This window comes from Juglans microcarpa x Juglans regia, chromosome 3D (assembly GCF_004785595.1).
Source record: "Juglans microcarpa x Juglans regia isolate MS1-56 chromosome 3D, Jm3101_v1.0, whole genome shotgun sequence".
Classification (NCBI taxonomy): Eukaryota; Viridiplantae; Streptophyta; class Magnoliopsida; order Fagales; family Juglandaceae; genus Juglans; species Juglans microcarpa x Juglans regia.
This window is the reverse complement of record NC_054598.1, coordinates 12,009,412-12,037,270: the sequence shown is the minus strand read 5'-3', so window position 1 is coordinate 12,037,270 and position 27,859 is coordinate 12,009,412. Positions and strand designations below refer to the sequence as shown.

Below are 27,859 nucleotides of genomic sequence, written 5' to 3'. Positions count from 1 at the left end.
TTGGATAGTGAAATGAGATGAGATAGTTTTAGATAAAAATTAAATAAAATATTGTTAGAATATTATTTTTTAATATTAATATTATTTTATTATTTAAAAAAATTGAATTGTTTATTATATTTTATATAAAATTTTAAAAAAATTATAATAATAAAATGAGATGAAATATTTTACTAATCAAACGGATAAATTGTAAAAATAATCTTTTTAGAACAGCATCCAATGTGGTGTCCTTCAAAACCAAAGGTATTGGCTTTTTTTCGAAGGATCTGTGTTTTTTTATTTATTTTTGGTAAATACGGAAAGTTGAGTGAAATTTCGGATCAAATTATTCCCGCGGAAATCATTTCGTCAATTCCAAAGAATTGAAAACCAAAACCGGTTCCCGCCAACTCAGACTGTCGATTATCTTTTCATGGCCAAAGTCCAAGCCCGCTCTCTTATTTCATTTCACATGCATTAACCTCCTCGATCTCCACTCTCCCAATTTCCCAACCCCCCGATCACCCGGTTGAATATGGATCTCTCTGGCATAGCGAAGAAGCTGGGCCTGTCGGAGTCCAAGCACTTGATTCGGAAGGCGGCGGAGCTCCGTCGACTCTGCGACGTCCGGTTCGACTCCTCCATTATCGGCGTCGTAAGTTTCACTTCAGTCTTTGTATTATTATCGGTACTTCAATCTTTATTTAAATCCATTTTGTTGCTTAAAAGTAACAAGGAAAAAATGGGTAAATGACATTGGGTTGTTATTTGTAGGGAGAGGTTTGCAAAGCTATAATTTGCTTGGAAATCGCAGCGACTAGGTACCGATATTCTTGCTTACTCGATTAAAACTTTATTTGATCTTTTTGTTGATGCTATAGTCGTTTTATGATTGGATATAATGATTATAGGTTGGGAGTTTTATTTGATCGGCAAATTGCTATTAGGCAGAGTGGGATGTCGGAGAAGGCTTATAACAGGTCTTTCAATTCGTTGCAGAACGGTCTTGGCGTCAAGTGGGTGTTTCTTTCTCTTTATACTTTTTAAGATTTTTTATTTTGCTGTAATGTATTGGTGGGAATGGGGCCTAGATTGGATCCGATTGGATTTGTGGTGTTGTAGGAACAACCTGGATGTAAAGGAATTGGCGATTCAGTTTGGATGTGTGAGGCTCATTCCTTTTGTGAAAAAGGGCTTATCTATGTAAGACCCATTTCCGTTTGTATTGCCAAAGTTTCCAACTTCTTTCTCTTTATGTTCATACGCTGTCTCTGTGTTTGAGAAAATTCCTGTAAATGTGAAGTTTGTTGCTTTTGCAATTTGCTAGATGTTTCACACGTTAGTGATTACTTTGTAGTGTTTGATCCAAAATGGTGAAAGTTTATTGTCAATGATCCCTGTACAATTTTTGTAAATGCTTATATGTGAACAATTGCTAACATGTTTGCTTTCCAGTTTTAAGGAACGGTTTCTGGCTTCATTGCCAGCTTCTCGGCATGCAAGTGCTGACTTCACTCGCCCCTTATTTACTGCAGTGGCATTTTATTTGTGTGCCAAAAAGCATAAGGTACCTCATTCATAATCCATCTTTGTCTCTCTCACCATCAGAGGCAGGGAAATTAGTTGCCTTCTGTTCTTTTTGAGCAATTTACAAAATTATTTACTGCTTGTTTTACAGCTTAAGGTGGACAAGCTTAAGTTGATTGAGCTCTGTGGGGCATCTGAACCTGAATTCTCTAATGTAAGGGAGCCTTCCCACCATGCACATTGTTGTGTAGCCCACTATAGTTTTCATTCTTTTACTCATAATATTGTTAGACATTGATTATGGTTTACCACTGCAGGTTTCTACTTCCATGAAGAACTTATGCCATGATGTTTTTGGAGTTGCAAAGGAAAAGAAAGATGCCAGAGATGTAAAAGGGAACCGAGGTATGTCTCTTAAGTGCTTAGATTGTCACTTTGTAGTGTCAATACTTGATCAACTCAATATTACCAAGCAATTTGTTTCTTGATTACCATGCAGAACTTTTGGATATGTTACCTGAAAAAAGGAAAATTGAGGATGGTGGATATTTATCTGATGATGAACCAGAGGTACTATAACAGCATCACAAATTGTTATCTAGTTCTTGTCAAGTAAAAGGTTCTCTTGTATATGTCTAGTGTACTTGCTATGCTTATTTATAATTTTATTAATAAAATTTCTTTTACCTATAAAAAAAATTAAAAGATGTCACTCTTGCGAACTTCCAATGCATTGTTATCACCTGTCCTCTCAAACTCTGATAACATTGGGATTGCTACATTAGCTCACATGTTGACTTCTTGAACTCGTTATGATATTTGATATGGATGCAATGTTTTTCCTTTTGCTTCACTTTTCTAACGCTAGAGATTACATTATTTAGGTCTGCAGGTTACCCATCTTTAGAGTCTGCAAACTTTAATTTATATATCTTTAAAGAGATGATTAAGGCTTGTTTTCATCCGCTTCAAGTTGGCACAGTTTTGTTTAGTTTTGCAGACTCTTTTACAGATTTGCTTATCTTCCTGTCTTATATCAAAATTGTGAACTTCAGATTAGTTCGCACCTGTCATTATAATGGAGACTGATTTGGTCAAACCTTTGAACCATAAGAGCTTAACATGTTTCCAATACTTGTAAAAGGAAAAGAGTATAACATGTTTCCAGTGATAGGTTCTAACTCAATAGATTGTTATGGCATATACTTAGGATCTGGTCCTAGAAGACTAGTGGTGTCCTGAGTTGATTTGTAACGTGTTGAATCAATGAGATTTCTAATGGATAAGTCAGAGGACATGAATATGAATCGACAGTGCTTAGTCCAAACGGAACACTAATTTTGCTGTATTACCAAGATAGTTTTTCTTGGCAATGTCACAGTTTTTACTTCTGATTTGAGCTTGTAGTTATATGTAAGTACAAATCCAGATAGAAAATAGGTGATGGTGAATTACTGCAAAATCTTATTACTACCTGATAGCTCATACCACTCATCGCCCATTCCTTGAATCTGTCATAGTACATTGCTATCTATTACATGGTAATTTTGCCTTGAAGTGTTATGTTCAACTTGAGGATTATTTACTGTTCCAGTTCGGTGTACTTTCTTTTAAATTAAGCCAACTCCTGAAATTCACATTACGTACCATCAAATGAAATCGATGTGATGCACTTGCAGTTGTCAAGTTACAAGAAGCGCAAACGAATGGAAAAACATGCTTATGAGGAGTGGAAATCTTCTGTCATAGAATCTAATGACCAAAACAAGGCAAAAGGTTCTAAAAACATTTAATTATCAAAATAAAATTCCTTCTCCATTTCCACAGTGCCACATCCCACGTCAAGAGTGTCACCCACACTAATGTTATCTACTTACATTTTCCAGTTTCATGCAAGCGGTCCAAGCAAACTTGCCTCAATTTTACAAAGGAAGTTGCTGAGACACCAAAGTTGGAGGCTTTGTAAGAGACGAAAGTCTAGTCATACGGTGCTGGAAATTCACATGGGGAATCAAGGATGAATACATTCCAATTTTTGGTCATTGTTGTCGCCTCGAGGGTGTTGAGTCTTGTTGGTCGGGTTCATCATGCATATATATAATTGGTTTTCACGTGCTGTATGGACCATGAAAGGAATTGACTAGCATGCATTATTGAAACAACTCATTTTGTACAGAGCGGCGATCATAATTGTCTACATTAAGATATCAGTTTCTTTTTTATTTTCAAAAATGTTTCCGAATGCGCTCTCTCCTGTGTCACACATTTGAATACCTTAAAGCTTTGGACATCTCTGTATATGTGGTTTCCATAGGTGCCAGCTATGTAACAAGAAAGATGGGACATGTAAAAGATTCTCTTATTAACGTGAAAGGAATTATTGACAAGTTGCACTTATTATGTATGAGTACTTTCCAAAACAATCCAAAAACATGATATTGATGTGTCAGAAGTGGGATTTGAACCCACGCCCTCTCACGAGGACCAGAACTTGAGTCTGGCGCCTTAGACCACTCGGCCATCCTGACGGCTGTGATCTCTTGGAGAAGAGTTTTAAATCTATAGTTAGGAGCGAGACTAGGGGCCAAACTCCCATTTGTAAGAGGCTTTTACACACTAATTTTAAGTAAGAGTAATATTAACTACAAGTTTTAAATAGATAAATTTTATATAAATTTTTTGTAAGAAAGTAAATCCCAATGATAAAGTATAGTTTTTTTTTTTAATAGATAGGACTTGTATTCTTTATTAGTAAGATTCATTTTTTTACAAAAAATTAGTATGAGACTTATCTATTTAAGACTTGTATTTAACATTTATTTTAAGACAAAGAATAATGAAACCGCACACAAATCCCTTACAAACACCTCTCTCTCTCTCTCTCTTTCTCTATATATATATATATATATATATCTCTTTATATATATAAAGTGTCTATGAGACGAAAATTATTGTTTTAACGTTTTTTTTTTCCCTGTTAAAGTTAACGGCAAGTATTTAAGCCCTGTTTTTGAGTGTTTTAAAAATAATTGGATTCATCTCATTGCCTACCATTACTCAATTACCCAAGGTGTGGTTTGACAAATTTAGTGCAATGGTGTTTTCATATGGTTTGTGCGATGGTGGCAAAGCCAAGTTCGGGATAATCCAATCAATCTTCTTTTTTTCCTTTTATTTTTTCATATTTTTTGAGTTTTCCCCGTTCCCATGGAACTCCTTGAAAAAATTCTAGACAGTCGAACTCCTAACTTTTTCAAACAAAACTTCTTCTTTGAGCGGCATTTCATCTTCTTCTTTCGACTGCTTATGCGACAAAAGTAGAACCAAATTCGAGATAACCCATTCAATCATTTTTTTCTTTCTCTTTTCTTTATTTTTATGAATTTTCCTCTTCTCATGGAACTCCTCCTTGAAACATTTACAGAAAGTTGAGCTCCTAACTTCTTTCAATAGTATTTCTCACTTTTAGTGGCATTTTCTCTTCTTCTTATGGTGGAGCTTCTTCTCTAGGTTCTTGCAGCATTGACAACGTTGATATTGACAACACCACCATGGGTCTGTGTTTGTTCCATGATTGATTGATATCTGTGATGGAGATTTCTAATTGCTGATAGTATTAGTTGATTACCAGCATTTCCTCTTCCATTACTAGTGTGTCAATGGAAGCATGCATCACACCATACTCTGATCTTGAGTGTCTTCTCCACTATGTCATTGTTATTTAGTAAAGAAGAAGAAGAAGCAGGAGACGGCACGCAGGAGGAAAAGAAATAAAGCCCTAAAGGCTATGGCCACAACGGCGCCATTTAGAGAGAAAGGGAGGATTGGGCTGCAAGTTATGGGCTTGGCTTCAAATCCGAATGGGTTGGGCCCAAAAGAGAATAAAACACACTAAAATAAGCCTAGTTCGAAAAAAAGAAGGGTCCAATAAAAAAAAGTACATTAAAATAAGAAAATAAATTTCACAACTTAGTAATCATAAGTATCAAAATTTTATAAACAGAACCACAACAGTGAAATATCCTCAACGAGGTTATACAGTTATCCGGCAAAATATCATACAAAGCCAAAATATATAGGAAAAAGGGGAAATAAATCTCATTTGGTCCAAAACATGCCATTAAATACTATCATCTTGATAATACAAACTTAATCATCTTGTTAAAGTATTGATTGTAATAGTTAATTTATTTGTTAAAGTTCCTTTGTAATATTCTATTAATTATATTACTTGTATAAAAGTTAAAGCAATGTCTTCTAGGCTATATATGCTATCAACTATTTTTACAAATTTTATAAAAAAACATATTATTTTTTGTAAAACAATTGTTTGATCTAACTAGACAAACGTGTTTTGCACGTTTCTTTGACCTAGTGTGTGTGTGTATATATATATATATATATATATATATATATATATATATATATATATATCTCCCTCCCTCTTTCTTCCCCAGTCATGGTATATCTCTTATAAATCAGGTGGAAAATGTCAACACAAATAAGAACGAGTTATGGTGCTAAGTTAATGAATGAGTTTGAAAAAACAGTTAATTTGTATAGCTTGTCAAGATGATGTTAAGAGAAAGTGTAAATACAAACCATTTGGAGAATATACGCTCAAATGAATTGGAATGTTAGATATCTGTTTCGTCTTGGATCTCCCTAGGCATTGCCGGCCGGCGACGATAAAGACTGAGGGTTTTGGGTGCGATGGGCCAAAAATAGACGTGTAGGAAAGTGAGAGTTGAGGCAGGGCTGGGTCCGCTGGGATGGCTTGCGGAGAGAGAGAGATTTGCTTGCGTATGTGGTTCCATTATTTTCCTCTTAGAATGTTTATTCACTGCGTCCATTTGAAGTTAATCTCTTAAATAAGTATAAAATGGCATATATGGGCTGCCCAAGATTTCAGATTGACTTCGTGAATTGAATTTATTTTCAAAGTGTATGCCCTCCCATCAAAATATGACAATTAGCTGTTTATTATAAAAACGTAGAACATATAAAATAATCTTGCTTAATGTAGCTTTTAAAAAAAAAAATAGTACAATTTTTATGTGAGAACATGTGATTGAAATGTATAAAACTAATTTTTATACCACATCCTAAGTGTAGATACTCTCTCTCAATTGAGTCTCTAGTGCATTTGTATCAACTATGAATCTTGATGGAGTATAAATTAAGAGTTACTTTATATACAGTCTCTAAATAAGGACTGTTCATGCAAGCTAAATAATTATGTTTAAAAATAAATTAAAATTATAATAATATCATTTTTAAAATAATTTTTTTTTATCCACATTTATTAATTGGACTGTACACGTAATCCCCTGCTCAAGACTGCAAATAGACTTTTTTATAAATTAATTATAATTTCTTGTTTAGAGCATTCACATCTCTCTAAAAATTTAGCAAATTTTAGTGAAAAAAACTTATTTATGTATAAATTAACTTCTCACTTTTATTTATTTATTTATCATTATATATCTCTCAGTGTTTTTTTCTCTATTTTATTATGTATGAATTCATCAGTTATTTGTAGTCACATTTCAAAAATCTATTTCTAGTGAAGTGTTTATATTTTTTCAAATCAATCTTGCTAGGTATAAACTATTTGGCGCATCAAATTATGTATTGGTGTTGATATATTTTTTTTATTGAAAAAAAAATAAAAAAAGAACAATTTTGAAAAAAGAAAAGATCATCTATCTCACAAAAATGATTTTCTTTTTAATTTATACTATTTTATTAAACGAATATATTATTGGTCGTTATGCAGGGGATTTGTTTTGTCCACGTGTGCTTAATGACGCATGCTACGCCTACATGGACATGGGCCGCGCACAACTTTGCTTACCGGGTCCTCGTCAACCCATCGGAAAGGAAAGAAGAGATAAGTCAGCCAGGTCAAAACCGGCGTCGTTTTGTAACTTTATATCATTTTCCCACAAAACCCCAACTTGGTAGTCTCCATCAAAAGTCGGTCTCGTCCAAATCAAATCCTTCATCGATATCGGGTCCCGCCTTTTAGTCCTCTCTTAAATTGCCACGTATCGAGTCCATGGAATTCAACATAAATTCGAGCACACCAAGTCATTCCCTTCAAGAAATCCAAAGGAAACGGGAGTCAACGACACAGGTGGATTTTTTTGAGGGGCCTCCATCCTCATAAAACGGTCTTCGTCTTCTTTACGGAACCCTAAGTGAATTGAATTCCATCGCCAACCCTTTATCTGCCGACTAATCATCTTCGAGTCCTATAAAAAAAAAAAAAAATCATCTTCGAGAATAATCTCGTTTACAATAACAAAGGAACCTCCACACTTTCCCCTTATAGCTCTTGTGCCCATTATTCTTTTCTTAATTTGACTTTATTTTCTGATTTGGGAGGGGGAGGGAAAGTGGGAGGCGTTTCGATTCTCATGCAAATCCTGCGTTTGGCGCTCACTGTCTAACACTTCTCCACGTTCTCAAAAATGGGTTTTGCGATTTCCGACGAATTGTTGGGCACTTTTGCCCCAATCGTGGTGTATTGGGTGTATTCTGGGATGTATGCTTTGTTGGGATCTTTTGAGAATTATCGGTTGCACTCGAAGAAAGACGAGGACGATAAGAACTTGGTGTCCAAGGGTACTGTGATCAAAGGAGTCCTTCTTCAACAGACTATTCAGGCTATTGTCGCAATCATTTTGTTCAAGGTAAGTGTATTGAGAAGTAGGATTTTTTTTTTAGTCTCTGAATTGAGTCCTGACCTTTAATTTTTGGAATGAGAGAGGGTTTATAGATGAGACTTTCAGTTCAGTCGGGTAATTATCTTAAGAGTTCAGGTATTTTTTTCTTTATCTGTATTCATTGGGATAGAAAATTTGGATACTTAATTTGGTTTCGGACATTACTGTTAGGTAGTTGCTTTTGTACGAGAAAATTGGGCACATCTAGAAATGGCACTCTCTTTGTTATTTATGTTTTTACGATTATTTTGTGCTGTTATATTTTCACTGCCCTTGTTAATGAACAGGATTTATTACTAAAATCTTGAGTATACATAATCCTTGATTGTAATGTTTGATCGGATGTAGTAGTGCTAGCTTATTCTTATCGTATAACATCTGGTGATTATAAGAATCTCTAGCTTGTTTCGATGTCTATCTTGAGTAAACCTTTGGTCATAGAGTTACTTTTTCGGCAAGCTCAGTCCATGATTTAGAGTCTTTTTTTCTTGTCTATTTCTAGTTTTCTTGAATATTTACGCTGTTCTGCTCTTTTTTCAAGTGAACTTTTACAACTTCATGGATTTGTGCTTGGGGGAATTCCCCGATACATTATACTTTAGGGCCTCTTCTAATTTTGGAACTCAATATGTTCAACATGGTTTCCTTGGGTCAGGAAGCAATAAACACAAAAGAATTAGCCAATATCGCTCTGGCCATGCACTTCTGTGCTTTTCTATTTTAAACATCTCCCATAAGTTGGTTGTGGTGAAATTTACTTTGTAATGTGTGTGGATTTAGAAGTATTCATAATGGATGGTTCAGTTGCAGTTCTTCTTTTTGACACGATTTAGTAAACTCATGATGTATGGTGGGTAGCTAGGTGTAGCCAGGTACATATAGGGAAATGGTTATGCGAGTTACTGTTTATCAACATGAGGTCATATGAATTATACGGTCTAGTTATGTCTAGTTAGGCTAAAATTTTTCTTACGGCTCATCCTATAAGATTCGATGGTCTTTTTGAGGCCTGGTTGCCACTCTGGTGATGCCCTCATATTGAACTAACCTCCAGAATTATTTTGTGTAACTTTTAGATTACAAAGTATCAAATGAATAAGGGGTTGTGCCTCGCTTGTATCTATACTATATGATATATTAACCCTTAGGGGTTGGCTTAAGTGGTAAAGGTCTTGGGATTGGGGGTATGCTCCCCCAAGTCTTAAGGTTCAAATCCCCTTGGGTGCAAACAATCTCTATGGGCCATTGGACTAGGGGATTTTCCCCTTGAATTACCCGAGGTGCACTTGCGGGAAACTCCTTGCTGAGGGCCTATGCACCCCCAGGATTAGTCGGGATGCAATTCCTGAACACCCGTGCCAATAAAAAAAAAAATCTATACTATATGATATATGACTGAAAAGATACTAATTTAATGTTATTAATTGAATTGGAGAACGAGTTTCTACCTTGAAGTAGTGCAAAGTAATTGGGAAATATTGACTGCTAAAATTTTTATGATGTTGATATCAACTTTGGTGAGGAAGATGGTGATTGTGACCATTATCATATTGGGGAGTTACTACATTTAGCTTTGGTTAAAAAGTGTAGATCAAATAACTTGGCCTTGGCTATTTGATTGGTGAAGAAGGTATGCTCACATGACTGTTGCTTGTGTGGAATTACTGACACCTGTTTTTTTCTTCCCAAGCCTGTTCTTCAGTTGTATTGTAAGCTGTTTTATCATTTTCTTTTTCTTGTCTTTGTTTTCCTTTGACGTCGATGAATGTTCTGCCAGTAAGTCCATTTGGTTCCGGCATCGAATGGTGCACAATTTCTGGCTGATTTGTCGAATACGGTAATTATGCTTAGACCATGCTATCAATAGTTAATGTACAAATGTTATTGTGTAGGTGACAGGAGATGGAGATGGGACTGCTGCAGTTCCACAGTCTTCCTTTATTGTTTTAGCTGGACAGTTTATAACTGCCATGTTGGTCTTGGATACCTGGCAATACTTTATGCACAGATACATGCATCACAGCAAGTTCTTGTATAAGCATATTCATTCTCAACATCATCGTCTTGTTGTGCCCTATGCATTTGGAGCTCTGTACAATCATCCATTGGAGGGGCTTCTCCTTGACACAATTGGTGGCGCCTTATCTTTTCTTCTCTCTGGTATGTCTCCTCGAGTCTCGATCTTCTTCTTCTCCTTTGCCACCATAAAAACGGTAGATGATCATTGCGGATTATGGCTTCCCGGGAATCTCTTCCATGTGTTCTTCCAAAACAACACTGCTTATCATGATGTCCACCATCAGCTTTATGGCAGCAAGTACAACTTTTCGCAGCCATTCTTTGTACTGTGGGATAGAATTCTTGGAACCTATATGCCTTACTCATTAGAGACGAGAGAAGCTGGCGGATTTGAAGCACGGCCTACTAAAGGCTACAAGGATGATTAATTGTTGATAGATAATTTTTCGTCATTGTACTGATATTTTTCACCCTTAAAGGCCACACTGCTTTGATGATTTGTATGTACATATATTGTTGCTTTATACTTCCATTGCTTTTTGTTAGGTTTTAAAATTTTGTTATGAATTCGAATACGAGGACCGGTGATGTAAAGATTGACACTCCTTTAGTGGCCTCGTCCCATTTTGGTTTTCAATGCCTATGGTTTAGGTGGTTTTTTGGCATCCATAACCTATTATGAGGGTAAGACGCCTGCATGTTCGCACTTGGTTTCAAAATCTTTCTTGTCCTCCATAGTACGCGTACTTCTTTGTCGAGTAAACTACTCACTTGGAATCTAAATCATGACTGTATTGACTATTGACCTTTAATATGTGAAAGAGTATGATTCATGGGATGCATTTCTGTTGGCAAGATTTGATTCTATGTTGACATGATAAAACAAGCTCCGTTCTTTTGGGAGAAACTGTTTTGGTTTTCTGAAGTATGTGCTGGAACCTGGAAACTTATTCACTGTTAATCCTTCCAGTATATTTCCCTGGGTCCCCTGAGATGCACGGATAAACATATTACTCCTTGTTCATCACAATGCAACTGGAGTAGAGAGTAGAGATTCCAGGTTAAGCTACATTATGAAACTCTGAGAGATGCTGGGATAACAATTCGTGAATTTGACTAGATTTTTGCCTCTCTAACTAGAATTGTGGAGTATGCATCAAACCTAGTGTTATTGTTCTCATGGAGAAATTTGTTTCATAAAAAACCTTTGTTTTAAAAACAAACAGTTTTGAGTATCAATTAGGCCACAAGAGGAGGGAGGGGTGGGATCCTGACAATCACTTAAGAACAATCAAAATAGTGCAAGGCAATCAGGAAGAAGAAATGAATTTATTAGAAGTTAGAGTGAGAACCATCCCGGTATCAATCATATTTTTATCAACAACAGTTTAATTTCTTGCTTCGTGAGTATCTTGAAAATAGGAAGACCTCATTTTTTTATGCTTTTTTTTCACAGTGGAAAGGCTCATTTTCCCTCCATTTGTGGCATTAATGACCTAATTGAAGAGCATTAAATGCCATATTGCGCAGTGGTCCAACACATGAACGAATCACATTTCGCATCTTATACAGTAATGCATATCTAACATGATCAATATCCTCTAGGCTTACCAGTTACCAGTCCAAATTTTATAGCAGATTCAGGAAACAAAATAAAATAAAATCAAAACGTGTGAAATATAGCATTCAAAAATCAAAATATAAGACTCACATTCTCTATTTATTGCTCCAGAACAACTCTCCATCTCACATTAGTTTGACACTGTAGCTTCTGGATAATTTCTGACTTCATATTATTCTCCGCATTGTATTCACCACGAAGTGGTCTACCCCAGCAATAAGTTATGCGGAAATGGGTTGTCTTTTGTATAGTTTTATATCATTAATGGCTCATTTGCTTTTTATTTTCGAGTATTATTTCTGGACCCCGTCATGCAAAGGGCTGCCCCCTCTGTCATTTATCTGCTAGTGGTTCTTCATTTTCTTGGTAAGCATTAGACTCAATACGGTGATTGTAAGAGAATTCAGAATGTACCCCTTGATTATCAAAAAGACAGTAGCATCTACTCAATAGGGACTGAAAATGGTCACATTTAAAGGGGAAAATGATATGAGAATGAACCACACTGAAGCCGATGTACTTGACAAGTCACTGGCGGTTGTAGAATATCGATATGAACATGGACCACCTCATTTATAAGGTGGTTATGGAATTGATTGTAGCAGCAGATATTTGTTGAGTATAGCTAGTGGTTGAGGGTGTCATTTTACAGGACATTCCTTGTGTTGCACAATCTTAATTTCTTTTGTTCTCGAACCGACATTCCTTTCTTGAAAATTGAGAATTCATCATCAAACAGCTGGTCTGAAAGTGCTCCTTTTACGATACACTTTTAAGTCTAAACAATACATATAACCCGAAATTTGAACTTCATTCAGGGGCACATGAGCTTTTGTCTTGTGTGCCTCTGGTGGGCATGAATGCGATTTGTGATATATGCCAATATTGGTGCAGAACAGATAAGAAACAAGGTGAAAGTGCAGCTTAATGGCGAAGCAGAGGTTACACAAACTATAATTAGGTAAGAATTTTTCTATGCAACTTCTAGTCTTCTATATATGAATTTATTCCTGATCAGGATTGTGAAGAGTAAGATCAACTTAAATTTTGCTCTACTGACTGGGTTTTTCATTATTGGTAGTTTTTGTGTCAGTCGCTTCATAGTTGCTGAATACCATTTTCAGCTGACAATTCAAATGCTATAAAAAGGTGCCATTCAAAGGAAGAGAGAAAAAGTCCTAGAGCTCTCTAATGTTTCCTGTTGCTGATTGGTTGACAGAACATATTGACAAAAAGCATGACAGCACATGAGCTATTATTTAAAGTCCAGGTTAGGTGCACTTGCTAGGGTGAAAATGGATTATTTAATCCTCACGTTTAGATCCACAAAGGTAATAAAACAAAAAACCAAGTTATGCTGATGCATTAACATGCCTGGAAAGAGGAAGCACTCTAAAAGCGACTTACATGCCAGGACAAGGCAGGAAACCTCTACACACCCAGACGTTTGCAACAAACCAATTATATGCATTCAGATAATGCATTTCTTTAATAATTTCAAGATATGTCTTGTGTTGTGGCCTAAGAAAATAAGTTTTTCTTCTAAGTTTTACGATATAAAATAATAAGCAAACTAAAAAAGGAGAAAGAAAAGGCACTCAAACATAAAAATAGATGAAGGGAGAGGAATATATCCTGCGGTTTTTGTGGTGGCCTTAAAGCCAGGTTGATGCACTTTTTATTCGTTTTTAATATTCACAGACAGTATCTTGATCATAAAAAGATGTAACTTGGAACTCCTGACATGAATATCACTTACTGCGAGATAAACCTTATATTGTACACAGTACAGAATATATAATAAAGGCGTACTTCAACAAAGAAATCTAGGTCACTGAATATACAAAAGATGTGGAATGCGAGGTGATTGCGTGGCAAAGGCATGTTGCCCTGGCTTGGAATTGAAACTGGCCGACCTAATCTCAGATTTCCTTGTCACAGGAATGAAGGAGTCTGACCTGTGACGCGTTTGTGGGTAAACATCTGCCTTCTCATTCGGTCTGTAGGCATGATCTTCTGCAACATTCACAGCTTTTTGGCTCTTACAACCCAACAAAATGCCAGAACGGCGCCGCTGCATATCTTTATTAGATTTAGTTTTGCCATAAGGAATTGCAGAAACGTCCAGTTTTCTTGGACTTGTCATGGTTCTTGACCTTAGCTCTTCACAATCTGACATCACCGAGAAATCTGCAGCACTGGCAGTGACTACACTCCACTCTATGCTTGCTTCGCTTGGTGCATAACAAGTTGTGGGCGTGGCACAGCCTGACGCAACATCTGTTGTCTGCCTTGCAAGAAATGGGTTGGCTTTGCCTGCGATGCTCTCTATCTCAAATAAGTCTGAACTTGCATCACTGTCGGTATCGTTGTAGGTTCTACGCGATGGTACAGAAAACTCGATTTCTTCCCTTCTTGGAGTGGCATCCCAAGACAACATCGTTAGCCTCCTCTCAATGCCTAAAGACTTGTTTCTCCTTCCCATTACAGGGGAGCCAAACACATCGATCGACTTTCGCGGTTGTTCTTCTTCCTGTTCTTGAAATTGCAATTTGTTGGGCAGAATTCCCGCCCCGGAATTTGAGCTTGGGAAGGTAAAACAGTTTTCTCTGTTCAACCCAGCTCCCAACTTTTCCGTTTTTGGGCAGTGCATTTCTTCCTTGTCCTTGTACTCCAGGCGAGGTTTATGTACTTGAACTGCATCAACAAGGTGTTGATCTAGACCAGCTTTCCTGGGCTCTCTTGTGGTTACTTTGCCTTCGAGTCCATTCGAAGTGGCACTTTTGTTGAAGCTGATTTCACCAGTACCATGTTCTTTAACTTCGACAGACTCTTTATCAGAACAAGAGCAACCAAGACCTGCAAGAATCTTCTTTCCAAGTGCCTTGTTCGTATTACCCTTCGAAGGATTTCTTACACCGTTCTGGAGTAACGCGCTTTGGCTGTTCCAACTTGATTCAGACTGAACACTCGGAGTTGCTGACTGAATCCTGTTCTTCTTGGGGTCTATATCAATTCGTTCATCGTTCTTGTACAGATATTTCCTTGCACTCATGCTGGCAGTTCTTGGACTATCCTCATCCATTCCTCCTTTGAAGTACTTCTCGGCACCAAACACTCCAATTTCTTCATCCTCCTCCTTTATCCTTCCCACGTGAGTTCTCTTCTCTTCAGTGCTCATGATGGGTATGAGGTTTCCACTTGACTCGGCGGCAAGTTTACGAACAAAGGATTCCTCTGTGCTGTTCAGATATGAAGAAAAAGAGGCGTCGCGGAGGTTGCTGTTGTTTCCGGAGGACAGAGTTTGCGAGAGGCTGGTATTGCAAGCTGATAAGGTAACAATAGCCATGACAGTTCTTTTTATTCCTAAAGAAAATATTTCTGCATGAAAAAACCAAACAACAATAGAAAATGACTACACAAGAGTTCGAAAGATGTTGGAAAAATTTAGTACCACAAAACTACAAAAGGAAAATGAGAAATACCCAATACTAGGAAATTTGGAACAGACGATACGAGTTTTGACTCTAGAGCTAGGGAAAATATAGAGGGAACTACCTCCTTGGGACACGAATACAGCTTGGACTCGAAGCAGCCGCAAAGGTCGATCCTTAAGATGCCTAGCCGGAAGAAACCCAACGTGAAGTAGCTGTTCTTCTGCAATCAAAAGCTGAAATCAGCTGCTGGGAAAAGTACTGGAAAGAAGAATATTGGAGTTTGAATTCAGAGGGTCACAGCTATCTGCTCAGCTCATTGAGAACTAGTTCTATAAGTAGGCATGAAGTGGAGCGTGCAAAATGTAAGGTAGGCCACAGGCCATATGAACAAATTTGTAATATTTAACAGGACGCGAAATTTGTTTCAAGTTCTTTTTAACTTTCTCGTTTATTTTCGCCGAGATAAGATTAAAATTATAAATTAAATAAAATATTATTAAAATATATATTTTTAATATTATTTTTATTTTAAAATTTTAAAAAATTAAATTATTTATTTTATTTTTTATAAGAATTTAAAAAAGTTGTAATGATTAGATGAGATGAATTGAGAAGAATTATGAAAACAAACGGTGGTTATGAACAGTAATCTTGAAATATGGATTAACCCTTCCAAACAGTGTAATTATAGAACTTTTTTTAAAAAAAATATACTAAACCCACGTTAAGTTTTAATTAAAAGAAACTTTGAACATCATATGAATTATGATGCATGTACTACAATTACAAAGAAATCTCACAAAAACAAACCTATAAATTTTGACAGGATTTTATATAATACGTTAAATCTACTTTACAGTAAAAATAACTTTTCAATCTAACATACGCACCAAAACAAACTATGTCAATTTATGAGTTTAATTTTGAATTTCTTTGTATTTAAAACATTTTTGATAAAGTTTAAATAGTAAATTTATAGAAAAATTTTTTTGCAAGCGAGTTCGTGCACCAAATTGTACATCGATATTAACATGTAAAGCATTCATTTAATGAAACAGTGTAAATTAAAGACGGAAATGATTTTCAAAAGCCATGTCAGCATCGATACGCATTTGGTGCATCAAACCGCTTGTACCTAGCAAGACTCAAATTTATAATACCTAATCTAATATTACTTTTTATTTTCAACATTAGTGGGTTCAATGATTTAATGCTGGGAAGATATCGAGTATCTAAGACAAGGAATCATCTTGACTAATTGCTCTTCTATATGAGAGAACTTGACAAGTAGTATGAATTATATATATTGACAAGATCATGAATACCAACTTGATTGGATAATATATAATTATATGCACAGATCCGTATTAAATTGTGAAGTTCGATCGCCATTTAATTTGACAAGTTTATAATAGAGGAAAATAATGGAATGGTTGGTCCACATTATTTAATGCATTATTCCCCGTGAACAATCATGAATGGTTTCACTCATCCTTGGCAGCACCAATAATATTTTGATTTTTTAGTTGGTAATCTTCATATAATGAATTATCACAAAAGCAACACTACTTCATAAATTAAAAGATGTTTCCTCTATAAATATGGAGTGCAGATGCTATATGTATGCATGCATGTATAATCTTATATATGTAGTTAGATGTAAGTGCATGCGGGACACACAAAGATTGGTACAGTTGTCACAATCCCAATAATATTAACTTATTAAGTGGTATGATATGGTTTAGTCACACTCGCAATACTTTGAAATCTACGTATATTGATCATGTGATCCTCAAAGATGACCCTGAGATGGGTCCCCTCATCAACCCTGATCTGTGATATGGAAATTGACGTGAATAATTCTGTCAAATTAACTGCTGGGAATGCGTTTTTGAAAAAATAGTATAATAATAAAAGCAAAATATATGGGGTTGAGAACATTGCACGCATGCATTGTCTCCATGCTCGAATTTCCAGCACACTTGAACAAAGAAACATTTCCATCCCATCCAAATCTCATCGGTAGCCAAACATCTTTTAGAGAGAGGTTCTAGTCCACGCAAATATCACCACCATAAAACCAAGCCCCGGTCCTCGATCGAGGACAATGCATGGGGCCTTGGTGATAAGTTTTAAGAGTTGAATTATCATGGGAAGCCTTTTTAATGTTGGTGGATGGCTTAAGTACTTCTGTTCTGTTCGATGGAGCACGCAGGAATCCATGACTCCGACCTCTGGTACTGTTAGTGTGTCAAGTTTGGAGTACTCCAACTCTTATTCCATTCTGCCTTCTTGATGTCGAAGTTGGAGTCGAAATTACATTCAGTCACCAAAAAGAAAAAATTCTGTAGAAGAAAAACAAAATGCTACGTACACGGATCAAACTTGAACAGAGAATATTATAACAAAACAACAACAAAACAGAATGGAAAATAACTATTCCAAGCATATACAAAATCAATTCCAAAAGTCACTCTAATGAGAGAGAGAGAGAGAGAGAGCCACTACCTCGATAGAATATATAAGGAAGATGGTGAGACAAAGTTCCGAATTCTAACTCAATCCCGATTGGAGATCATGAAATGGAATTGAAGTTGGAAATCGATATTTGCATGCTACAAATTACAATGAGCTTCATTCTTCTTCCATAATCTTATAAATGATTAGCTAAAGTAAGCTTCCAAATAATTAACACATTGAATTTATCGTTATTCCATGCACGGTGGCCGTTGGGTAAGAAGATCTTATATATATATATATATATATATATATATATATATATATATATATATTTATATATGGTATGATCCCAACGGAATTGGTGATGCACTGATGGTTGATTTTCTTTGGACCATTAAGAGATGGAAAATGATGATGGTTAAAGTCCCATTTGATAAGTTTTTTAAACCGAATGAATCATTTTACTTTGTGAATTTGGAGAATTAATCCATTAAGAAAACTCAACATTGTGAAAAAAGAATTTTTTTTTTATTGATTTAAAAAAAATTGTCAAATGGTATGACCCTTATAGAACTCTTATGGTGCATTTGGTCTAAGTTAATATTTATTTATTTATTTTTTTTTAATTTGTTGGCCGTCATTAAGGGTGTACAAAAAAGTTGCTTATTTATGATGAGTTTTGTTACATTTATTTTTAATGTTCTTTTTTATGTCAATGTGACTATTTATAGAATTTATATATAAAAGCGAGCAATTATTTTATTCTAAAGAAAAACATAAACGAACATGGTTTAATCGGCACTAGATAATAAACAAATAAAATATTTAAAATGAAATATGTATTTTTTATTTTCTATAAATTTTATTTAATTTTTAAATATATTTTCTAAATAAGATTAATTATTAAGTAATCTTGAAGTGCGGATGAGTGGTACTATCATCCTATTATAGGATACCATCTCAATTGAAATTGGTGCTTACGTAAACAATTATAATTACATGACATATATACTGTAGGAGGACGAAAGTACCACGTCGTTTAAACTCTGGAGTACCTGATAATTTTCCAAAGTCTTACATAATTGAAATTCAAACATAAGGATATTTTGGGAAAGATAAATAACTCCTATATCATTCCTCACAATAAATCCAATATAAGATATCGTATTCATTTGAAAAAAGGGTGCTGCTACTCAAACCCTTGAGTGTACTCCTAGTACATTTTAGGGTTTTTTTTTTTTTTTGAAATAATGTTACGTACAGTCTCTATTTGAAGACTACAATGCAAGTCTAGGTAATTTTATCTTTAAAATTTTTTAAAATTACAAAAATATCTCTCCTAATCTCTCTTAAAATGATTTTTTTTTCATTTAACAAGGGGTCTGCACATACAATTTTTAAATTTTTTTTTTTTTAATGTTAAAAAAAACACACAAATATACTAGCGACAACTTTGAACGGTACACTTGAGGGGCTGTATAACATTTTCCTTAAAAAAAAACAGGATTTACTCAAAAACCCACTTTCTGGTCGATCTTACTTTTTATTGAAAGAAGCTGCATAAAATCTACCCACCTTAAACCTGTCCCTAGCGTTACCTGAAAAAATAGAAGTGAATCTGAATGCATACAGGGGCCTTCAAGCAATTTAAAGCCACAAAATATGTCGCGTACAGGGACAATGTCCACCATCATTTCCGCTTGTTGTTAGATCCTCTTCGGCCAGGTTCACTTCCCCTTGAACATTATCTGTGAAGTTCCATAAACACAAAATGGGTGGACCTTGTTTCGATTGCGTTGTAATGTTTGCAACCACTATTCTCTGCACCCTTCCGACAGAATTGATTATCGGCGTCTCAAAAGGGACGAGATCTTGAACTCTTTTTTTTTTTTCCGTATTAATCAGTTGAAGGATACTAAATATACTTTCGTCTCATTTCTATCACAGGCATGAAGTATGTATGCTTTTATATTATCGAAAGATTCTACATATTACGGGATCATCTCATTCTTATCCTATAATAATAAATTGACATTGGTTATTTTTAATTTAAAAAGAAAAAGAAAAAGAAATGATCGATGAAAAGTGTCACGTTTACAAAAGTGATAATAAATAGCACTTTCTAAAAATTAAATAACCTTTGTAAATGTGGGTCGGTTTAAGACTAATCTTTATCTCACTGCGCATTCCATTCCTAGCAGAAAGAAGATTTCTTAAACGTGAATGTCTTTTTACTGTAACATTCCACACAGAAAATTAATGGATGCCAAAAATTGAATAATTCCACAAACCTTACACGCATAGCCTTGTTACTTTCTAGCTTGTCTGTCAGATATATCACTACGAAAGAAACATTGGGCTGGGTGAGGTCAGTTAAACATGAATCATGAAGCCCTTTCTCCATATGCTTTTAGAGTACTCTAGCAGCAAAAGTGCCCGTTGTAAAATAAGCGAATTTGGGCCAGGACTTTGCGTAACAAAGAAGATTGCCGGCCCAAACCTTGCCAAGGTTCCGATTCTCCTCTTCAGAACTCACTGGGTGGATGTTGAGTTTCCACCTGCAACCCAGTATTGCTTCACAACAACCAATATCTTCTCAGGAACAAGGGGACCATCCTCATGGTCCACCATTTTGGTGTCCCACCTCATCCCTGCGACTATCTTCTTCACCTTGATTAGCGCATCGACCTCATCACGGAATATGACTGCACCTTCAGGTCGCAAAATCCTGTCCATCTCCAGGAGAATGTCCTCCACATTGCATCTGGCATTTGTTTAGCAGTACATACAAGTTACAGAAGTACAGGGGCATGTCAAAAGTAAAAGATGAATCTGAAACAAAAATACTTGATTCTATCAATAGCAAGTACTACAGATGTGCTAATAGCCAAGATAATTTCATCTAAGATATTTATAAGGTTCCCGAAATTAAGCAGGATAATTTCGTTTCATCATGATTGGATCCTCTAAACGGTTTTTACCAACGATTGGCCTTCGATGAAATGTTGAGCCATATGGCATTTATAGAAAACAACACTACAGCATCAAACTGGAAATCTGCTCGAAGGACAAAGCTGCTAGGAATTGGCTCCGCTTCACCTCAATTCAGGGACCCTTCCAAACTAGGAAAGCTTTAAATAGGGCCATTTTAAGCACAAAGCTGCAAGAGAGCCACTGAACTACAGCTCACTTTAAAGGCTCAAGTGGTAAACACTTTGAACTTGGTGGTATGCTCCCTCCAAGTCTAAGGTTCAAATCCTCTTAGATGCAAACAATTCCTATGGTCCATTAGACTGAGAGATTTTTTCCTTGAATTATCCCAGATGTACTTGCGGAAAACTTCTTCTCGAGGGCCTGTGCACTCCCGAGATTAGTCGGGATGCTGTTCCCGGATATCTGGTGCCAAAAACAAAAGACTAATAGGAGCTCACAAATTAAACATCCATGGTCCGGCCTTGCTTTTTCTAGCACAAATGGTCAACAAGTCCAAAATCAATTATTTATTGGGTCCACTTCAGCTCAATAAAAGACAAAATCAGGCACGGCCTGGGCAGCTAGAGACACAACACCACTAGATGTCTTGCCTAAAGAAAGCATCATGCAGGAATATCTAGCTAGGCAAGCAATATGAAGCCACTGGACCACTGAGTTATGATCAAAGTGGATCAACTTCATTCACTCTAAGCCATATTTTAATGCTTGATAGGTATAAATTAAGATAGGAGCGTCCAATTCCAACATGCTTTGGGTAGGTCTTTTCACATTTTTCCTTTCTGTTGTGTGTGGATGGGGTGGGTAGGGAGATCAGGGCTTGTTTGGAGAGTGAGATGAGATAAGAATTTTGTAAATAGTAGTAAGATAATTTGTGAATAGTAGTGAGATAGTTTGAGTTGAGTATTTTTTGAGTTTTGGAAAAGGAGTGAGAAAAAGTTGAATAAAAAATATTATAAAGTTAAAATATTGTTAGAATATAGTTTTATAATATTATTTCTATTTGAGAATTTAAAAAAGTTGAATTGTTTTTTATTTTTTGTTTGAAAGTTTGGGAAAGTTGTAATGACTAGTCTGAAAAAGTTGTAATGATTACTTTGAAAATGTTTGTAACTGAATTATGTTTGGGAAGTAGATGAGATGAGAATTTTGGGATGAGATAAATTTCCCAAGAAGCCCTGAAGATGCCAGGCCCAGGCAAAGCTCAGACAAACCTGGCTTGAATAGTCCTCCTATTTATGGCTCAATGGCACATTGAAAGCCAAAAATATCATGTCCTACCCATAAACAGAAATCACTTAAGAATATAATGCCAAATTATTCTGATGTGGAGCCTAAGAATAAGACATTTTTCAATAAACACTGCTGAATATTTATGAGCCCAGTGTATCACATCCTTCTAACCTAAAAAGGCTGAAATGACACTTAAGGGAGCCCAAAAGACTTGGACAGGATTCGAATATATAAATATTTCAAGAAATACTTACCTGTCTTTGTACAAACTCAAAATACCATGAGCATGAATTAGGTCGTATGTCCTAGGGTATGTGCTGAAAGCTTCACACCTGAACAAGGAATATGATTTAAATTAGTAATTATAATTAAAAAGCTAGAAAGTAAAAGAAAGAAACAAGACAAGATTAAAAAATGCTGTGGTTGGACAACTCCACAGTAGTAGGCACATATAGTGGATTTATAACCCCACACAAGATGGGCCAATGTGAACATGTAGTGAAATAGATCTCCATAACCGAGCAAACATTTTCTAGTAAGTACTACAAGAACCATCTACATTTAGAACAAAAGCAAATTTATATTTTTTACAAGCAGAACAAAAGTAAAGATACTAGAGCAAAAAGTAATTACAAAATGAGTAAGTAGGCAAAAATGATTATTCAAAGCTGAAATGATCAAACAGAATTAGAAAGTTGAGAAAGTTGTACCAGTCATGATAGATGCCAATCAATCCTCGCTCATAAATGACACCCAATGTATTTTTCTCAGCTATAGTGGGCACAACATTCATGACCCACAATTTGGGAGATTCAAGTGCAGCCGCAAAACTTCCTAAACCAGCATTCATGTCCATGATGTTGCGATACCTTCCAGAGTCAGTGAGTTTATTGATCTTCTTATAAGCTTTCACATGCTTCTTCCATTTATTGTTGTCCTCCTGGTATGTCTCAACAGAAACTCCAGGAACAGATCCACTAGAAATTCTAGGAGGAACAGAATAAAGCCTTTCTGGAAAGGCCTTCAATTCCCCACCAGCAACTTCATCTGGACTACTGACAACAGGGTATGGAGTTATGCATGCTTCCATTTTCTCATACCTGTATGAATATATAGCACCTTCTTAGGTGGAATCAAAATATAATACATATACCATTAAATAACTCAGAAAATAAAGCAGTGTACATTGCTAGGTTACAATCCAGATGCTATTCATTTGGATGATGGTAAAACCTGAGTTACCGTCAAAATTTTTTAAGGCAATTCTCTAAAAGCATGCATACTAGACATTATCTAATTCGACACCTTTTGTCCGTATAATTTCTAGTTTGTTTCAATTTAGTACCTAAAATTTAAAAACTAAAACCAAATCCTCGACATTTCAAAATCGTTACAATGATATACTTCACTCTTTTAAACTCGCTGTTATGGCTTATTTGCCAAACATAGTACATCGGAAGACTAGATGGAATGTAAAATTTCAAATAATGTCCATCTCCTAGCTATGGCCATTTATTGATTTTTTTCCCTGCAACAATAGTCTACCATACAACTTCAACAATAATCATGCAACGTAGTAAGTTTTGTTGATCCAAGGATGACACTGCAACAATTTTAAAGGATTTAATTTTTAATTTTGTAAACTTGACTAGATTGAAACTAGCTATAAATTATAGAGACAAAAAGGTCTTGTACCCTAAATCCAAGGCCATTATTTTGGGTGGTGGTGAAACCTGGGTTACTCCCAAAATATATATAATGGATTAATATATAACTTGGATGAATTCCAACATTTTGTTTTCTAAACATATGCATACCAGACATCATCTGCTTCAACAGATTTGCAAAAAGTAGCCCGTGAATCATCTTGTCTGCCACGACATGAATCAGCATTTAACCTCTTTCTCCAAATGGCAATTTCACCCTTCTCATACTTCTTTTCCCAGCAAAGTAGTTTGGCAGTTTCTTCAATCTTTCTTTGTTCCTCTTGAAGTTCCTCCTTGGGACGTTGCCATGCTTTGTAGGAATTCTTCCAATTTATTGGAGGACCTGAAAGGACCCAGTAACCGCCAGGTCTAAGAACTCGATCAACTTCCATCAGATAGATTCCATCTGCACAGAGAAATATATCATATCCAGTTTCACATACTGTTACAGTGCTTCCATCACAGTTTCAGTACAATATAAAGGTGCCATATAGGACAGGATGCAGGGGAAAGGGAAGAAAAATTGGCAAAACTACAAGTCCTTTGTAAATCAAAAGCTCAATGCTCCAAATCAATATATTCTGTCACAATACATAATTCTCACCATTTGCACCCCATGGAATTAAGCAACGAGAACAGTGAGCCATGTCAAAGGCCCTAGATGGATACGGTAGCTTTATGGTACCTAAAACACCAATAACAGCAGGTACACCCCTTTCAAGTGCAAATTGAACCTGTGCTTCGTGTGAGTCTCTTGGTGCAAATGACATGGCGATAACATTCCTACTCAAAAGGTATGCCCCCAACTGGCAACCTGAGAAAATAAACCATTTTTAGAATCTTAGTAGTCAAATGGTTATATAGGAAAAGCTTATACGCCTCCCAGAAAACAGAGAAAAAGGATGTAGCGGGTAACACAATATTTTAGAAATTTGAGAACTTAACATACCCCACAACCAGTGTCCAGTGCAGTTCTAACCGTTCCATTATGAATTGGTATTACAGAGGCAAGCTGATCAATATATTTATCTGCCCCTTGAGGGAACTGTGTCCCTCCACCAGGAAACCTGAATACATTTCCCTCATACTGAATCCAGTTCTGAATAGCCTTCTCAACTGTCAAGCTCTTATATGGTGCATTTGCAAAGGGTACATAGTCACGACTCTTTGGCCAGGGAAATGGAGTTACATATCCCTTGGGTGCTGGTATTAAGCAATGTAACTTCCCGTGCTCAGGGGGACAATGTCTTTCTCGGTAAATCATATTTTCCCTGGGGAAAGTCATGGCGCGCTTCTGTTCTTGGCAGGGTGTGTGATCAGTGAAACGAGGATGGCATGGCTCAAAAACTTTGAGTTTTGATTCAGATTCAATGACACTCCCGGCTTCACCAGCATGGTGAGTCTCAAAATTTAAATTTGGGACTATATTGCAGTCTGCCCCACCTTTAGTTATCTCCATAGCTATACTATCTCCCTTCCCAAAACCACTTCTCTGCCATGCACCGAGTATATAGAAAAAACAGCACAAACCAACTACAACAAAAATTTGTATAGAGCTCCTAGTCTTACCGTCAGCAGAATTTGTCTTCATTGCCATATAGTACCTAAAATTAAAACTAGTTATTTCAAACACAATGTATCAAAATATTTTTTGATAAGTAACAAGTAAACTGCCAATTAAATCAGTAAATTATCAGCGTAACTGCAAATAAAGCTTGAAACCACTGAAGCCTCAGAGAAGAACAAAAACCATGTTCAATCATCCCTAATTATCAGTGTAAAGCAAGAATTCCAAAAACACAAAATATATATTAAATAAAAAGGTAGCTCTAGATCTACTGTCTCAAATGGCACTTCCTCTACCAGTCTACCTCGAAGAAACTCTTTTCCAGTGTTCCTTTGGCTCCAAAATCAAGCACCCATATTTCACATAATGGAGCTCCTTCTGCTTTCAGAGAAAATGTAGTATAGGAAAATAAAATTAATAACATTTCATCCCATTTCGAAAAAGTTTTAGACGTTTCAATATTAAAACTCTTTCCATAAATTAGCATCCTAAAAAACAAATGAAGCCAAAATCGTTCCTCCACTCCACACAGCTTAGTTAAACTACTAACCTGAGTTGGGTTCACTTTAACAACTCATCAAAGCTTTTGTTCGGCTCACTCAGCAGCCAAAGCGGGTAAAATTAATCAAATAAACGAAAATTCGGAACTAAGAAGCTTGACTATCCCCTCACAATATTATTACACTAGCAGGAAATAGATCCGGCTCTAATCATAGAAAAAGCAAGCATACAAGGAAACCAAAAATGGCGCTTAAAATAGAGATCTCTTACCAATGGCATGAAGATTGAAGAGACGCACAAGGTAGCCGAAGATCTGGCAGGCCTATCAGAAAAGAAAAAGTAAAAAAGGAAAATACAAAATCTCACTGCTCTTTTTTTTCCTCTTTTTGTTTTCTTCTCCTTGAGCAACAACAATGATGAGTAACCGAAATTGAATGAACGAATGAGAAAGAGTTGGGGGATCCAATGACAGTGGGACCTGCTGATAAATCCAGGGTAACCCTAGAAGCGTCGCAATCAAAATTTTTGCAGCGAACTTAATAGAGAGAAAAAAGAAGAAGAAAGGACTGAGATATGTAATGGATTGGAGTCTGAGAATATTGCCTTCTTTTCAGAGCACGAACATGCACTATGGCACTGGTTGGTAAATACATCCGAGGGACACAGCTTCCCCCTCCCTGATCCCTTCACCTTCTCTGTCTCTGGATTTTTTTAAGTAGATATTATTATAATATCGTATAATCACACAGTACGAGATGAGGATCTCTGTTTTTGTAGTTTCCCACAACTTAGTAATTTAATTTAGTTTTTTTTGCTTCTAAATGAAGAATTAAGAGGTAAATGAGAATTGAAAAATATATCTTCTTATAATTAACAGTGTATTACAAATAGAAAAATAGAAACTGATATTTGGGATAAAAGAAGGGTATCTATCTTATAAAAATTTATTTTATCAGTTACTATTTATTATTCCACATCTTATATTTTATAAAAAACATTTTATATCTTATAAAAAATATTTTCATAATTTATAAAAAAAATTATAAAATATAAAGTATGTAAATAAATAATAGCTAATGCGTAAAACTTCTCAATCTCAAATGCTGATGTTGAAATATAGTCCGATCAGCAAACACTACTATAGGGTCATCGATGGGCTCACGTGCGCCTAAACTGGCATATGGTGTGTCGATAGGGATGGTCGTTGGACTAACTTTTGAGAGATAAATAATATTTACAATTATAAAGTTCACGCATATCATTTGAAGATTTGCAAAGATACGACAACACGAGTTAAAATAGCACATAAGCTGTACTCGTTAATGGTTTTTGATATTATTTGATTGGTGATCAAATAGTCAGTCGTGAATGGAAGGGAAGCGCGCTTGAGTCTAAGGTAAGACCATTGAAAGGCAATAGATCTGATTGCTTTTAAGCTAGATGAAAACAAATCCCAACAAAAATATGGAATAAAAAAATAGCTAAGCTTGTAAGGACAAATTTATCATCAATTTTTATCATCATCTTCTCGATATTTTATTGATATATCATTAAATGATAAATTTATAAATAAAATATAATAAATAATTTTTAATCATTTATCATTATATTATAAAATTATAAAATGTTGATAATAAAAAGACGATGAATAGAATTACTACGTAAACAAAGAAAGCAAGAGTGTTTGATTTATTTTGGAGAACAAACAAAAAATCATCATTTTCAAAACAGAGAGCTTGAGAGAGCGCATATCCATTTAACAAATCATCAATCCTCTGATATAAAATAACTAAAGAGTTTGAATATTAGCTCCAAAAAAAGGGCCTTTACTAATTTCTTGAAAGTATAAGAGAGTGATATAATAGCTTATCTAGAAATTTAGGTTGTATTTCATCTGTTCACTACTATTTATAAATAATTTATTATTATTTATAAATTAACTTATTAATTTTTTGTTACTATTTATTAATTAATCTAGTTTATTTTTATATATGAAATAAATTGAGATTAAAATTAAAAGTTGATTAAAATATATTTTTTTAATATTATTTTTATTTTAAAATTTAATAAAATGAAATTATTTA

General features: G+C 35.4%; 4 protein-coding genes, 1 long non-coding RNA gene and 1 other non-coding gene across 6 annotated transcripts; 3 read left to right on the top strand and 3 right to left on the bottom strand.

Moving 5' to 3' along the window:
- The first annotated feature begins 402 nt into the window (after positions 1 to 402).
- LOC121254059 (origin of replication complex subunit 6-like) lies at positions 403 to 3,896 on the top strand. Its single transcript, XM_041154024.1, has 10 exons — positions 403 to 637; positions 757 to 803; positions 894 to 998; positions 1,105 to 1,185; positions 1,438 to 1,549; positions 1,661 to 1,723; positions 1,827 to 1,914; positions 2,009 to 2,079; positions 3,189 to 3,285; positions 3,396 to 3,896. The coding sequence occupies exons 1-10, from the start codon at positions 518 to 520 to the stop codon at positions 3,473 to 3,475; spliced, it is 864 nt and encodes a 287-aa protein (XP_041009958.1). The 5' UTR covers positions 403 to 517; the 3' UTR covers positions 3,476 to 3,896.
- A 57-nt stretch (positions 3,897 to 3,953) lies between these two features.
- TRNAL-CAA lies at positions 3,954 to 4,037 on the bottom strand. The gene has a single exon. It is a non-coding gene; the product is annotated as a tRNA-Leu (tRNA).
- A 3,658-nt stretch (positions 4,038 to 7,695) lies between these two features.
- Positions 7,696 to 10,783, top strand: LOC121255952 (sphinganine C4-monooxygenase 1-like). The gene is made up of 2 exons (XM_041156521.1): positions 7,696 to 8,207; positions 10,133 to 10,783. Exons 1-2 carry the CDS (start codon positions 7,986 to 7,988, stop codon positions 10,685 to 10,687), a joined length of 777 nt encoding a protein of 258 aa, XP_041012455.1. The 5' UTR covers positions 7,696 to 7,985; the 3' UTR covers positions 10,688 to 10,783.
- A 2,827-nt stretch (positions 10,784 to 13,610) lies between these two features.
- On the bottom strand, positions 13,611 to 15,635 carry LOC121256578 (protein PHYTOCHROME KINASE SUBSTRATE 1-like). The gene is made up of 2 exons (XM_041157425.1): positions 15,439 to 15,635; positions 13,611 to 15,261 (listed from the first exon to the last, which is right to left on the bottom strand). The coding sequence occupies exon 2, from the start codon at positions 15,227 to 15,229 to the stop codon at positions 13,712 to 13,714; it is 1,518 nt and encodes a 505-aa protein (XP_041013359.1). The 5' UTR covers positions 15,230 to 15,261; positions 15,439 to 15,635; the 3' UTR covers positions 13,611 to 13,711.
- A 4,322-nt stretch (positions 15,636 to 19,957) lies between these two features.
- Positions 19,958 to 20,552, top strand: LOC121254916. The gene is made up of 2 exons (XR_005938745.1): positions 19,958 to 20,104; positions 20,146 to 20,552. It is a non-coding gene; the product is annotated as an uncharacterized LOC121254916 (long non-coding RNA).
- LOC121254915 (probable methyltransferase PMT2) lies at positions 20,268 to 26,489 on the bottom strand. Its single transcript, XM_041155146.1, is given in 7 exon segments — positions 20,268 to 20,541; positions 22,256 to 22,333; positions 22,712 to 23,101; positions 23,819 to 24,113; positions 24,312 to 24,513; positions 24,648 to 25,311; positions 26,046 to 26,489. Coding segments are annotated over 6 exon segments (1,854 nt in total). The 5' UTR covers positions 25,305 to 25,311; positions 26,046 to 26,489; the 3' UTR covers positions 20,268 to 20,309.
- Between the last annotated feature and the right edge of the window lie 1,370 nt (positions 26,490 to 27,859).

Bases quoted from the DNA above. Each gene is read 5' to 3' on its own strand.
- LOC121255952 (XM_041156521.1), top strand. From the start codon at position 7,986: ATGGGTTTTGCGATTTCCGACGAATTGTTGGGCACTTTTGCCCCAATC. The intron at 8,208-10,132 runs GTAAGTGTATTG...GTTATTGTGTAG, and splicing joins TCGCAATCATTTTGTTCAAG to GTGACAGGAGATGGAGATGG.
- LOC121254059 (XM_041154024.1), top strand. From the start codon at position 518: ATGGATCTCTCTGGCATAGCGAAGAAGCTGGGCCTGTCGGAGTCCAAG. The intron at 1,550-1,660 runs GTACCTCATTCA...CTTGTTTTACAG, and splicing joins TGTGTGCCAAAAAGCATAAG to CTTAAGGTGGACAAGCTTAA. The intron at 2,080-3,188 runs GTACTATAACAG...ATGCACTTGCAG, and splicing joins TATCTGATGATGAACCAGAG to TTGTCAAGTTACAAGAAGCG.
- LOC121256578 (XM_041157425.1), bottom strand. From the start codon at position 15,229: ATGGCTATTGTTACCTTATCAGCTTGCAATACCAGCCTCTCGCAAACT.